A 13746-nucleotide genomic window follows, 5' to 3' on the forward strand; every position below is an offset into this window, starting at 1 on the left:
TTCGGTTCGGATTTAAAGATACAAAAATATAATATTATATATATGTATATATCACATATATATATATATATATATATATGGTTGTGATCAATTGAGATTTTTAGCCTAATTGAGAATTGAGATGCATTATTATCCACTCATTTTTATTAAATGAGTGGTCCAGAATTTGTCACATGGAAAATATTTTTAGATTAATTAATTATGAAAGGGCAGAATGGTAATTTCATGGTACATTTTATTCAATAAATATTTTTTTATTTTAATTTTTTTTATTTATTTTTAAATTTTTAAATTTTTGTTTTGGTCAACTACATATACAATTCATGTCAACTACACACATATAATGTCGACTATGTGGACAATCCATGCCAACTACATATATAATTCATGTCAACTGTACACATATAATGTCAACTACATATACAATTCATGTCAACTATACACATATAATATCAACTATAAGTTGTTGACATTTGATGTGCAGGTTATTGACATTTGATGTGTAGGCTGTTGACGATAATACCCCCGAGTTGACATAATCTATTTGCAGTTGACATTTCGAAAATGTTGTGGATGAGTGGCTGAAAATGTATCTCAATTCTCAATTAAGCTAAAAAATCTCAACCTAATAGGACCCTATATATATAGAGAGAGAGTTGTGATCAATTGAGATTTTTGTCCACAAGTTGGAGCAAATCATCTTTTTTGTCTACAAGTTGTAGCAAATCATCTTTTTTTGATTCCTTACCACTTTTATTTAAGAAAACTTGGTGTTATGCCTATGCCTAAGTTCTCTTTTATTTATGGCAATTGTTTGATCTTGCAGGTGCACAAGGAGGGGATGCAGGGGCTGCTTGAGGGGTGGATGTGCAGGCATTGACTTGCCCCTGGTGGATAAGTCCTTGGTCCTCCTTTACTAAAGAGGGATTGTCCCATTTCTCCTACTAAAAGTTTTCTTTAATTTCCTTTGTTCTTTAGTAACTAAGATTTGTCTCAAGCTTGCAGGTGAGGGAAAGGCTTGGCTGTCATGCTGCTGTCCGAGACATGGGCATGCTGCCCTGAGCCGACGGCTAGTCAGATACGGGCCGAAATTTAGGCTTGGGAAAAAGAGGCTCAAAGTGCAACTAATACAAGATTTTAGTTTCTTAAGCTCTTAGGCCCATTCATGAGTATTTTGTAATAGTATTGTATCCCATATTCTTTTTCTTCCATTCATAACTCACATGTGAGATGATCATATAGGTTAATGTATTATTCGATATATATATATATATATATATATATATATATATATATATATATATATATATATATACACGAACAGTTTAGTTTGGGGAGAACAACTTCATGTCCTTGTACAACGTTCATATAAAGGAAAAGAGTAATAAAAGAGCGGGTATTACATTTTGTCACGACCGCACTTACTAATAATAGTAAGTTTGGTTTAGTGTGAATAAAAGTTAAGGGAAAAAGGGAAAGAAACATGGATATGATAATTAAAACATAACATGACTTCAAAAACGAACTTATGTGGTTCATAGCATAATGTATCAGAGTATCAACATTTAGGTTCGGATATCCTAGTACAAAAGAAACACATGGAACGAAAGAGTTCAAGACAACGAATTATGTATAATGACACAATTCATTGAACATCCTTAACCCAACTTATTTATTGTCTCTGCTCAACACAATGAATTATGTATAATAATTACTACTACTTACATCCCTGAAAGTTTGTCCCATTTTTCCATTTTTTGTCCGTCCCACAAAATTTGTCTCATTTCACCTTTGACCATTTTTATTAGTGGACCTCATATTCCACTAACGCATTCATACTCACATTTTATTATAAAACTAATACATAAAAGTAGGACCCACCTTCCACTAACTTTTTCAACTCACTTTTCATTACATTTCTTAAAATCTGTGCCGGGTCAAAGTGAGACAATATTTGGGGGACGGGGGGAGCATTATTAGTAAGTGCGGTCGTGACATTTTTAATTTATTTTGTATATAGATGTTAATGTACATGTTGCATTACATACCTCATACCATTGCAACTCGTGTTGCATTCGCAACATTGCACCAGAGAGTATGCTCATTTTGTGCAGTAGCCCTAGGCATGCAACCATGTGGAAGATGGGTTCTAATGAATCGTCACATGCATTTTTGTCGTACATGAAATTGCCGGATTTATGCAACAAATTAAAAATTTGCTTATTGCGATGTATAACCAACCCCTAGTTGAATAACATATTGGCCATTTTCATTTGTGAAATATGCCGAGTTGGGAATATTTCTAATATCTTTTCACTAAGATGTAATATCCTAATTTGGCTACTTTAAGAATTACCTTTTTGTTGTAAAGCTTCAACCTGCAGACCCCTGACAATACTTAAAGCGATCTCCACCTCAGTCGCAGTCATCTCACCGATTAATTGGAGAAGAATGGTTTTCTGAATACTATGTTGACAAATACCAGAGAAGACAAATAGCATGCCAAGAGTGTATTTGAAGTAGTTTTGAAGTTCCACGAGTTCTTATTTTTAGTGATAAGTCATCTTGGTTGAGACAAACTAAAAAGGAAAGTGGGTTATCTTTGGTGGGACGAATGTTGTATGACATAGATTACTCACCATAATAATCATAGCTAGCCATTGCTAATATTACTAGGCAGCCATTGTTACCCGCGTAGGGATTAGGGTCGGGAACAATATATTCACCGGAACAATATTATTTGTTGTGTCGTGCCAATTTTTTTTTTAGCAAATAATTTTTCCAGTGTCATTTTACCATACAAAAATATGCACCAACATAATAGAAATGCAAGTGTCATTTAATAATGTACCAAAAAAACGACAACATAATAGAAAATGCAAGGAAATATCCAATACACCAGATTGAAGCTCATGTAGTAGTTATCGGTGTAAGGAGCTGTTAAATATCCACTTCATCAAGAAGATTTGGAAGTATTAACTGATATAAACATTTCTATATTCAATAGAGGTTCCAGCAAACTGTTGGCCAAAGCAGCAATCAACGTAAGGGAAGCTTTTAATATGTTTAAAGTTCATTCCATGATGATGTCTAGATCAACTTCTTTCATATATGGTGAAATATTTTTTTTCGACCATTTTTTAATGGTCTTTTATTTAATTCTGTTGATAAACATTTTCTAGTGTGATCTATTTGAGAATGAGCATTTAGAGAACATTACATATATGTAATGTAGGTTCAAAAAGTGTATACATAAAGTTTGCATTATGTTGTCCCAATTTAATAACAAAAGCGTAACCAAGAGAGGTGTCATGACTTATATTTTGGCCGGTGTTTTTGGCTAGTGGGAATATGAAGGACGAAAACATATTTTACTATACCCTACCAAATATTCCTCTATTTTTTATTTTGGTTTTAATTTCACAACAACTAAAGGATCCATCAATTATAAGTGGTTTGAGCCTCTCTTTTTTTATTTAAAAAATAACTAAATTAAAAGGTCACTAAATTATGACTGCAGTCTCTAAACTTTTATATAATGACGTTCTAAGGCCTTTATAATTTTTTATTTTTATTTTTTGAGAGCACAATGACCTCCTTAAGCCATGACCATGAAGACTATTTTGAACCTTTTTTAAAAAAAATTTAAATTAACTCAGTGAATTACATAGTGTGGAATTCCATGGCTTGGGTCATTTTAATTCCAAAATGACCCCCTCCCAAAATGACCCCCAAACCATATAGTAGTTATTATATTTATACCCTAGTTTAACTTAATTTTAATTATGTCAACCCTAATTATTTCTATCCATTTATTTTGATCAAATTCCTCAGTCATTCAATTCAATTTCCTCAAAAGTAAATATCATTATAAATTTAAATATGCATATTTGTTTGATAAATATTGATATAGATATAGTGTTTCATGTGGTTCTAAAATCCTTCAACGATGACATATAAGAACTTCAGTTAAAACTATAAGTAATAAGATCTTATAAATATTCAATGAAAAAATAAAAATACATGAGAAAATAAAGAACATGAAAAACACAACTACTAATATTTAATCTGCAACGGTCCACGATCTGGCTGAGTCCAAATTTAAACGAAAAATGCTCAGTTATGAAATGAAATGACACATTATGTGAGCCAATGTTATGCTTTCAGGGTTTGGTGGCAATTTTTGTAAAAAAAATAGTCAAAAATGATATATGAAGCAATATATACTTTAAGTTTATAGATATGTGAGATGATTTTTTTAGGAAGGGAACAGTCGTCCAGAGCCATATCACACTTCCAATAACCTAAATTACATCGTATAATTCGAATTTGCTATTAAAAATTGGGACATAGTCACAATATTTCTAAAAATGTAATCTAATATACAATAAAAGTCTAAAAATGAGGTAGGCATACTTTAAAGAAAATAGAATCACTAGTCCAGAGGCATATCATACTTCCAATTTACCTAAACTAAATCGGAGGATTCGAATTTGCTACAAAAAATTTGGGACGTAGTTAAAATATATTTAAAATTAAACTTTAATTTACAATAACAGTCCAAACCTTGAGATTCTAGAAGCAATTAGGCATATTACATACCACACAAAGCATACTGCTTATGAGTATATTACAAGTCTCCATAATTTGTAAACTTCATTATTGAAAAGCTAATTAATAAACAAAGTTTATTTATTTTGTTTTTTACTAGGAAAATTTATACAACCATGGCAAAGCGTCCATCCACCCTTCAACGTAACTTATGCTTTAAGGCTCAGCTTAGTGTTACTGTGCATGGCCATTTAACAACTATTTTAGCAATATTCACACATAATAGAAAATATCATGTTACTTTACTTGCATATAAAGAAAAATAGCTCAAATGTGTTTACAGTTTACTATTCATAAAGAGCTAAAACACAACATAGTCTTGTCTGATCCAAAACTAAAATTAAGACCAGAATCATTATGGTTTGGTGAACTGCTTGTCAACGGAAACGAGAAATCGATACTTGGTGATTCTGCTTCAATGAGATAAGCAAGTTCAACTACATGTCACGAAACCAGAGTAGAAAGAAATCTGTTGTTTAAAATGAAAAATTAAGTGTTGTTTTGCTATTTAATTCTATATAATTACTAGTGTAATACTGTGATTAGAAGAGAATCGGAGATAGATTACAGAGAAAATTTCTCAAAAATTGCATTTATATTACTTTACTAGGTGTACTTTAGTATTTTTGTTTTGCTATTTTTTGATTGGTCATATTAGTTGATTATCGTGGGCAGCATTTTCAAATTGTTGAAGTACTATGAATTGAAGTTAGTTTCATAATTACTCCATTATTTATAAAATTACAACATAAAATTATTTCCGTCGAAACTGAACTCAATTATACACTAGTTAATCCTATAATTTATGTAAAACAATATACTACTCCACTATACTATAATACAGTATTTACTAAGAATCCAACTTCAACTTGAAACAAATATTTTCATGAGGCCATGAGTATAAAACGTCTTTTAAGCCACATTGAACTCTTTATTTCTCGATAAGAAGAGTCTTGTGGTGTGTCAACTTTGCTACTTGGGTTAGATCTCATAGTCAAATACACCATATATATAAAAGTATTATATGTGCATTAATTGTATTTAGAAAGGAAAGCTAAACTCGTCTATCAAGAAAAGCATAATTTATATGGGGTGAGATCCCCTGCTGTGTTTAAAACACAGCACCAAATGCTGTGCTATGAAACGCACAAATTTAGGAATAAAACGGCCGCTTCTCTCCACTTTCTCAATCTTTTAATATTTTATTCTTTTTTTTATATTTTTAAATTATGAAGACAATGCATTGAAAGTATTAGCATGAGTAAGTAGTGAATAAATTTAGCTAAAAAAATGTAAGTGTAGTATCTTAATTTTTTTATTTCGTTCAATTACTGAAAGATTTGTAAAATCTGAAAATATTAATTGTAGGTATCCTTTTTAAAATAAAAAAATTAAGATACTACACTTACATTTTTTTAGCTAAATTTATTCACTACTTACTCGTGCTAATACTTTCAATGCTTTGTCTTCATAATTTAAAAATATAAAATTAAGAATAAAATATTAAAAGATTGAGAAAGTGGAGAGAAGCTGCAGTTTTATTCCTAAATTTGTGCGTTTCATAGCACAGCATTTGGTGCTGTGTTTTAAACACAGCAGGGGATCTCACCCCTAATTTATATACGACTTGAAATTTTTCTAAAGACATAAGTAAAATATCCGAAAATGGTATATTGAAAAGTGACAAACACTACAAAAACATCCGCGCTTTGCGAGTAATTGTACACTCTGTAAATAATGAAATTTAACTCGGAAATGATTGCATACCGAGCACAAAATTTTATCGGTAATCGAGTTCTCAGAATGTTTTCGAGTAATAACTGAAGGGATGGCCGAAAATTTACCAATTATCCACACCATTCATTTTTTTTTATCCAAGAACCATATTTGATCATAGTTATGAATTTAGGGTGTAGTTTCAACCTAACCTTATTATATAGTACTCCATTGTATAGAAGTAACTCAAAGTAAGATCATATAATTGAATCTATAACTGAAATAAAATTAGTATGAAACTAAAAATTAATTTATCGTAATATTATTCTATAAACCACGTGCACACGTTAATTTGTTTATTCCTAAACGATAACATTAAAACAATTGGCTTTTGTAGTTCATGATTTATTGTCGACAATTTGGGCAACACTTATCGAATTGGATCGTCTGATCCCGACTCAATGTCCTACTAATAATGTTATTTATTCGATTAGTATTTAGATTGAAATGAAAGGTTATCAGCACAAAATTGGTGTATAAACTAATAACAATATATTGAAATGAAAATTAAACAAAATTGATAGTAAAAAATAGAGTGCGAAATACTAAAATTAGGATAGAGAGGATCCTATGTGAATTTGAAATCTAGTTGGTCTACCATATTCTTTTAGGTAATCACTTTATTGGTGTATTATTCCGTGTAATCTGATCGGTACCCAAATTATTCGAGACGGATTTTATTTCATTTGATGTATATAGCATGTGCAAACAAATTAAAAGAGGCTGCTTTCCAGTTCAACCCATCGAGTTTTTGTCCCCACATTGTAAGAATAAAACAATGAGCATATATGCAACCTGCAATTAATTTGATTCTCAAAAATTCAAACTTATATAATGAATAATCCTATGTATATTTGTTTACCAAAATTGGTCAACTTCCCTGTCAAATCCGACGTTAGGTTCCTTTATAAATCATGCTTACACTATCTCTACACATGAGAGCATCCGCAGCGGTGAGCAGTGGGTCGTCCGTCCGTGTCAGCGGCGCGACACCGCCTGCCGCCGCTGCGCTCTTGCCGCTGGCGCGGCGCTGCTCTTATAGCTAAGAGCACGTCCGTGCCAGCGAGCAGCTGACGTGGCGGCTCCTGATTGGCCAACGGCATTTCCGTTGGAAATTCATTTATTTTTTAAATCGAAAATAATACCAATTTTTTTTAAAAAAATTCAGATTCCTAAAAATATGGCCGTTTTTTTACTGCTTTTCTGGTATTTTTTTGATTTTTTTTATTCCTAAAATCATCTATAAGTACACACATTTATCATCCATTATTGACATCAAATCATCTCTCATTCATATTTTTTCATACAACTTATCTACATCTTCCTCTCTCACTCAAACCCTCTCAAATGGATTTCACCCATCTCATTGCGGAAGCGGAGCGCGAAGAATAAGAATACTATGAACAATATCGTGCCGCCTATGAAGCCTAAGTCGCAGCGAATACCCCCGCCCCTCCTCCTCGACCAACTAGATCAACTCGCCGCTACATCCACCGTGACCGGGAGAGAACCAACGAAAGGCTCGTTGTCGACTATTTTTTCGACCAGCCGCAGTTTCCGGAAGATTACTTTCGGCGCCGTTTTCGCATGTCAAAACGCTTGTGTATGCTTATTGTCAACACATTATCCGCCCGTGTTGAATACTTTCAAACAAGTACATACGCAACCGGTCAGGAAAGTCTCTCGGCGTTGCAGAAGTGTACGTGTGTCATCCGACAACTTGCTACTGGGCAAACGGCTGACCTCTTCGACGAGTATTTGCATGTCGGTGAGTCAACTGGAAACCTTTGTCTTAAAAAAATTTGCGACGACGTTCGTTCAGCTTTCAGTGAGGAATTCCTTCGGGCACCCACCACCGATGATTGCCAACGGTTGCTTCGTCTTCACGAAACAGTCCATGATTTTCCCGGTATGCTTGGTAGCATTGACTGCATGCATTGGAGGTGGAAGAATTGTCCGACTGCTTGGAGGGGCAACACTTAAGCGGCCACAAAGGCGGCAACCCAACACTTATCCTTGAAGCGGTCGCCGACTATCTCTTATGGATTTGGCATGCATATTTTGGTATTGCCGGATCCAACAACGACTTGAACGTGCTCTATTCTTCACCATTGTTCAATGATGTTTTGAATGGTGTAGCACCGGCGATCGACTTTACCATCAACGGAAATGCATGGTTACTATCTCGCCGACGGTATCTACCCAAGGTGGTCGACTTTCTTGAAGACGCTCAGCAACCGGCAAGACCCGAGACGGGTTCTTTTTGCGCAGCATCAAGAGTCCACTCGGAAAGACGTCGAAAGAGCTTTTGGGGTCCTTCAAGCCCGATTCAACATCATGTATACATGTATTATCTTGCACAACATGATTATGGCTGACGAAGGACCGTTGGCGGCTAGCTTTTACGACGAGGATGAAGCCGAAAGCTCAACCGCGAGGTCTCCCCCATGTCGAGGTGTGCATACGACGGTGGGCGAGAGGATCGAAACAAGGAACACAATGCGCGATACCCGAGCCCACATTGAGCTACAAGAAGACCTAATCAAACACATTTGGGCGAAATTCAGCCACGAGTAGTGGGTTTTTTTAATTTTATGAATTTAATTATGTAATTTTTAATTTTTAAGATTTTAATTATGTACTTTTAAATTTTTAGGATTTTAATTATGTAATTTTTAATTTTTTTGTAATTTGTAATAGTATTCCGGATATTTTTAATGCATTTTAATTTTGTAGATATGTTTTTATTTAAATTGAATAATAGAATGATGGGACTCTTGAGCTTGTCCTTGCGGAAGAGCACGAATGTGGAAGTTTTGCTCTTGCCTAAGAGTAGGGAGTAAAAGTGGGTCCGGACCCACATCCGTACTTGTTGGCAAGAGCACGGATAGGGATGCTCTAGGAAACAAAGGAGAAAAACACTCTTGATGTAAAGTTGCTTTGAACTCATATTGTTTTCCTAGGAGTACTATGTATTGCTTTGAACCCTAGGAGTACTATTTATGGATATCCCGTGTAAGAGTGTAGGTGGAAAATTTTCTTTGTGAAATCTGTATTATGTACGTCATCATTTCATACAAAATATCGATATTTTTCAATAATTAAGATCAATTTTTATGTTTAAAACAGTATTGTTTGGTGGGGGCAGAAGGCCCCCCTCAGTCCATCGTTGGAATTAATGAGAACCTAAATTCAACATGCATAAGCAAAGGTCATCTATTTTTTTTATGTGTGTAAAATGCACACTAAGCCAATGGCAAGCAAAGGTCATCTCATTAGTCATATTTTACTAATGCAATCATACATCGACATGACAAAACGGTTAAGCACGCCAGAATAATTGTTACAATAGTTGTTCATAATTGTTGTAGGCAAATTATTTAGAAATGATATAGTAGTACTCCCTCCATCCCGCACTACTCGCACCTTTCCTTTTGGGCACACAGATTAAGGAATGAGTGATAGACAAAGTCAACAATTACGGCTGTAGGTATAAATTGTTAGTAAAAATGGAAAGAGTGCAAATAACTTGGGACGCCCAGAAAGGAAATAAGTGCAAGTAGTGCGGGACGGAGGGAGTACTATCAATAACCAATCAAGAAATTCAAGAAAATGTTAGAGCCGAATGATGAGAGAGAAAACAAAGTAGTAGCATTTATCTGATGAATTTTGAGAGAAAGATAGAATAGTACTTATTTCATTTCATTCATATCAAGTGATGAACTATTTTTTTAGAATGAGATTTAAGAAATTAATTACTAGTTAAAGTGAAGAGAGAATAAAATAGATTATAAGAATAAATTTTTCGCTAAAAAAAACGACTCAATTATCTTGTGACAGAATGAAATGATACTAGCACTCAGCTATTTTGGGACACAACGAAAAGAAATAAGAAGGGAGTATACAATATCATTTGGTTGTGAGCTATGATTAATTATGAACCCTAGCTATAGCTAATGACTCACATGATTGACATGGACAAGAAGCAAGCTGCCAACCATCAAATTTTGATCAAGAATTCTGCTGCAAGCATCATCACTTACCATCAATTCTCAGATATATATTCTCCCAATCCATCCATAAATAATGCAATCCCACCAATATTCTACTAATCAAAATTTATTGCATGTGACAAACAAAAAAAACATGGAAGGCAAAACCAGCAATGACAAATTCAAGCTTGCATATATTCTCCATTTCTTTCTAGGAGCTGGGAATTTACTCCCATGGAACGCCCTGATCACCGCCGTCGACTACTTCGGCTCCATCTACCCGGGTCGCCACGTGGAGAGGGTCTTCTCCGTCGTCTACATGGGCTCGTCGCTCCTACTTCTCGTCGTCCTCTTGAACTGCCGCAAGTGTCTGAGGCTGAGTTTGAGGTTGAGACTCAACTTGGGGTTTTCAATGTTTCTTGTGTCACTAATGGCTACTCCTGTGATGAATTGGACATTCCCTGAAATCATGAGCTCAGCAGCCTCTTATTATGTGGTGGTTGTCACAGTCTTCATCTGTGGGTTTGCTGATGGGTTGATCGGTGGTAGCCTGATCGGAGCCGCGGCAAACCTCCCCAAGCACTACATGCAGGCTGTCTTCGCCGGCACCGCCTCCTCTGGTATGTGTCTGTTTACTAGGGCAGATAACTCTTTCTATTTTGGAGTTATCTCACCTAAAATATCTAAAATATTTTGCCCTTTAGTGTATAATTGCAATGTGTGAGACAAAGTTCAAACTTTGAGATATAAATTGCAATTTTTAAAAATGTATTTAGGGCTAATAGCCTAAACTACATTAATTTATTAGTCAATTCAGGTTTTTAGGCGGTGAAAAAATATACTCCCTCCATCTATCAATAAATGTCATATTTTGCTATTTTTGTCAGTCCATCAATAAATGTTTCATTTATTTATTTTACTATTTTTAGTAATGAACCACATATTTCACTAACTTTATTTCACTCACATTTTATTATAAAAATACTATATAACAGTAGGACATACAATCTATTAATCCTTTCTATTCACTTTTTAAATACATTTCTTAAAATCTGTATCCGATCAAACTTGGCCTTATATTGATGGACGAAGGGAGTGTGAACTTTTAGTGTTTAATCAATTTTTTTATGAAATCGATTTTTTTTTTCTTAATGAAATCCATGGTGATATGTGGAAATGTCCAAAATAATGTCAGAACAACGTCGTTTTAAACTAAGGTGACATCGAAATGTCTAACAATTTCACTTTTTAGGTGTATTGATTACGATATTGAGGGCGATAACCAAAGCGTCACTCCCTCAAACACCACAAGGCCTAAAAACGAGTGCAGAATTCTACTTCGTGGTGAGCTCTGCCGCCCTAATTTTATGCATCATCAGCTGCAATCTCCTCTTCAAATTGCCGGTAATGCAGCATCACTACAGGAATTTCCGGGAAATTCTACCGGTAAACGGCTGCTCCAAGCTCCGATTGCGGGAAACATTCAGGAAAATTAGGTTTCCGGCGTTGGGGGTGGTGCTGATCTACACGGTGACGCTGTCGATTTTCCCGGGTTTTTTAGCGGAGAACATCAAATCGGAAGTGCTCAGGGATTGGTACCCGATCGCGCTGATCGCGACGTACAATTTGGCGGATTTCGCGGGGAAGGCGGCGACGGCGGTGTATCTGATGGAGGGGATCGGGGCGGCGGCGTGGTGGTGCGTGGCGAGGCTGGCGCTGTATCCGCTGTTTGTGGGGTGTTTCCGGGGGCCGGAGTGGCTGAGGACGGAGGCGCCGGTGGTGGTGCTGACGTTGGTGCTGGGATTAAGTAATGGCTACCTGACTAGCGTGCTGATGATCCTGGCGCCAAAGACGGTGCCGGAGGCGGAGGCGGAGGTGGCCGCCATTGTTATGGCGGTGATGCTGGCGGTGGGGCTGGTGGCTGGGTCGGTCATTGGGTGGTTTTGGATCATTTGAAATTTATCTAAGTCTCTGGGAATTGGGGGTAGTCAGTAGTGTTTGTTATGATGTGTTATGCCCAAATTTGTTTCAAATTATTTGAGGATAATAATCAGCGACAAGCAACGAACATAAATTTAAATACGCATGCCTATTTAATCAACATACAAATTTAAGTTAAAAATTTTAAAATAACGCCAATGTGACAATTTCATTCCTTATAAATTTAAATACGCATGCCTATTTAAAAATTGGCGTTATTTTAAATTTTAACGACTCAACAATATGGAATGCTAGAGTATTGAACATTTGCACGCACAAGAGTGCGGCCCATTTGCGCATGTTTTTTTTTCTTTTTTTTAAATGTTTGCGTGTACAATTAAACCTGTCAACTTATAATAGTAAAATATTAGTAGAATTTTATTTTATAATTTGATGAGAGTATCAATGAGTAGTCTTTTAATGCCAGTTTAATTGATAAAAATTATCCCATAAATATGAACGTTAAATTGGAAATATGTGAACAATACAATACCACTTGTACAAATAATTTGAATACTTCATTTGGGATCAATAATTGTAATAAATAATTAAGATTACAATAACAATGTCATTCACCCAAATTACACGCGTTAGCAGTATTTTAGAAATGCGGTTACAAAATAGAAGTACAAAATACTAGTCCTAGTATATTACAATTAGCATGAAGAGAAAGGTAAAAGAGAATATTATACTTGTTCAATTTCATCTTCGGCATCCCAAAGAAATCGAGCATATGAAGCCATAACATAGGTGCAAATAATCGAATCCCATAATCAATTAGGATGAAGAAATAGTCTGTCTATTGTTGGTCTTCAATTTTAATATATGCATAGCATAGAATAGAATAGTTACCAATTGTCGGGTGCCGCTCTGACCGCACGTTCAAAATATATATGAGCGCGCTCTGCATCTCTATAGAGAAGAAGCCAAATTAGATGATGAGCATATAATGACAAAGCATTTCCACAACTTGGGTTCTCCCTTCAATATGTCTCCTCGAACCTGTTAATTAATTAACAAACAATTACTTGCCTTAAATATTAGCCTCTTCAAAATATACCTCAACTAAATACTTATATATAAAATCTTTAAAATTCTATAATTTTGTAAAATAAGATTTGAAAGCATTTATGAAGGAAAGATAGTGTTAGTATGTCTTGAATCTCTTCAGATCATGTTTCCTAATTGTGATAGGATTATATTCATGATAGGATTATGTTTTCGAATTAAGATATGATCTCATGTGTGCTTATTTATATGGGAGTAGAGCACATAATTCTGTGATCTTGATCCAATCTGAAATCTGTAGCCATACTCTAAAAACACTATGAATAAAATTTGTTCTCTGTTCCTGCCCGTGGATGTAGCCAATTGGCGAACCACGTAA

At 34.9% G+C, this 13746-nt stretch overlaps 1 protein-coding gene across 1 annotated transcript; it reads left to right on the forward strand.

Annotated features, from left to right (window-relative positions):
• The first annotated feature begins 10482 nt into the window (after nt 1-10482).
• LOC121750851 (equilibrative nucleotide transporter 8-like) lies at nt 10483-12459 on the forward strand. Its single transcript, XM_042145479.1, has 2 exons — nt 10483-10999; nt 11632-12459. The coding sequence occupies exons 1-2, from the start codon at nt 10534-10536 to the stop codon at nt 12333-12335; spliced, it is 1170 nt and encodes a 389-aa protein (XP_042001413.1). The 5' UTR covers nt 10483-10533; the 3' UTR covers nt 12336-12459.
• Nucleotides 12460-13746: the final 1287 nt, after the last annotated feature.

This window comes from Salvia splendens, chromosome 10, assembly GCF_004379255.2.
Source record: "Salvia splendens isolate huo1 chromosome 10, SspV2, whole genome shotgun sequence".
Lineage (NCBI taxonomy): Eukaryota > Viridiplantae > Streptophyta > Magnoliopsida > Lamiales > Lamiaceae > Salvia > Salvia splendens.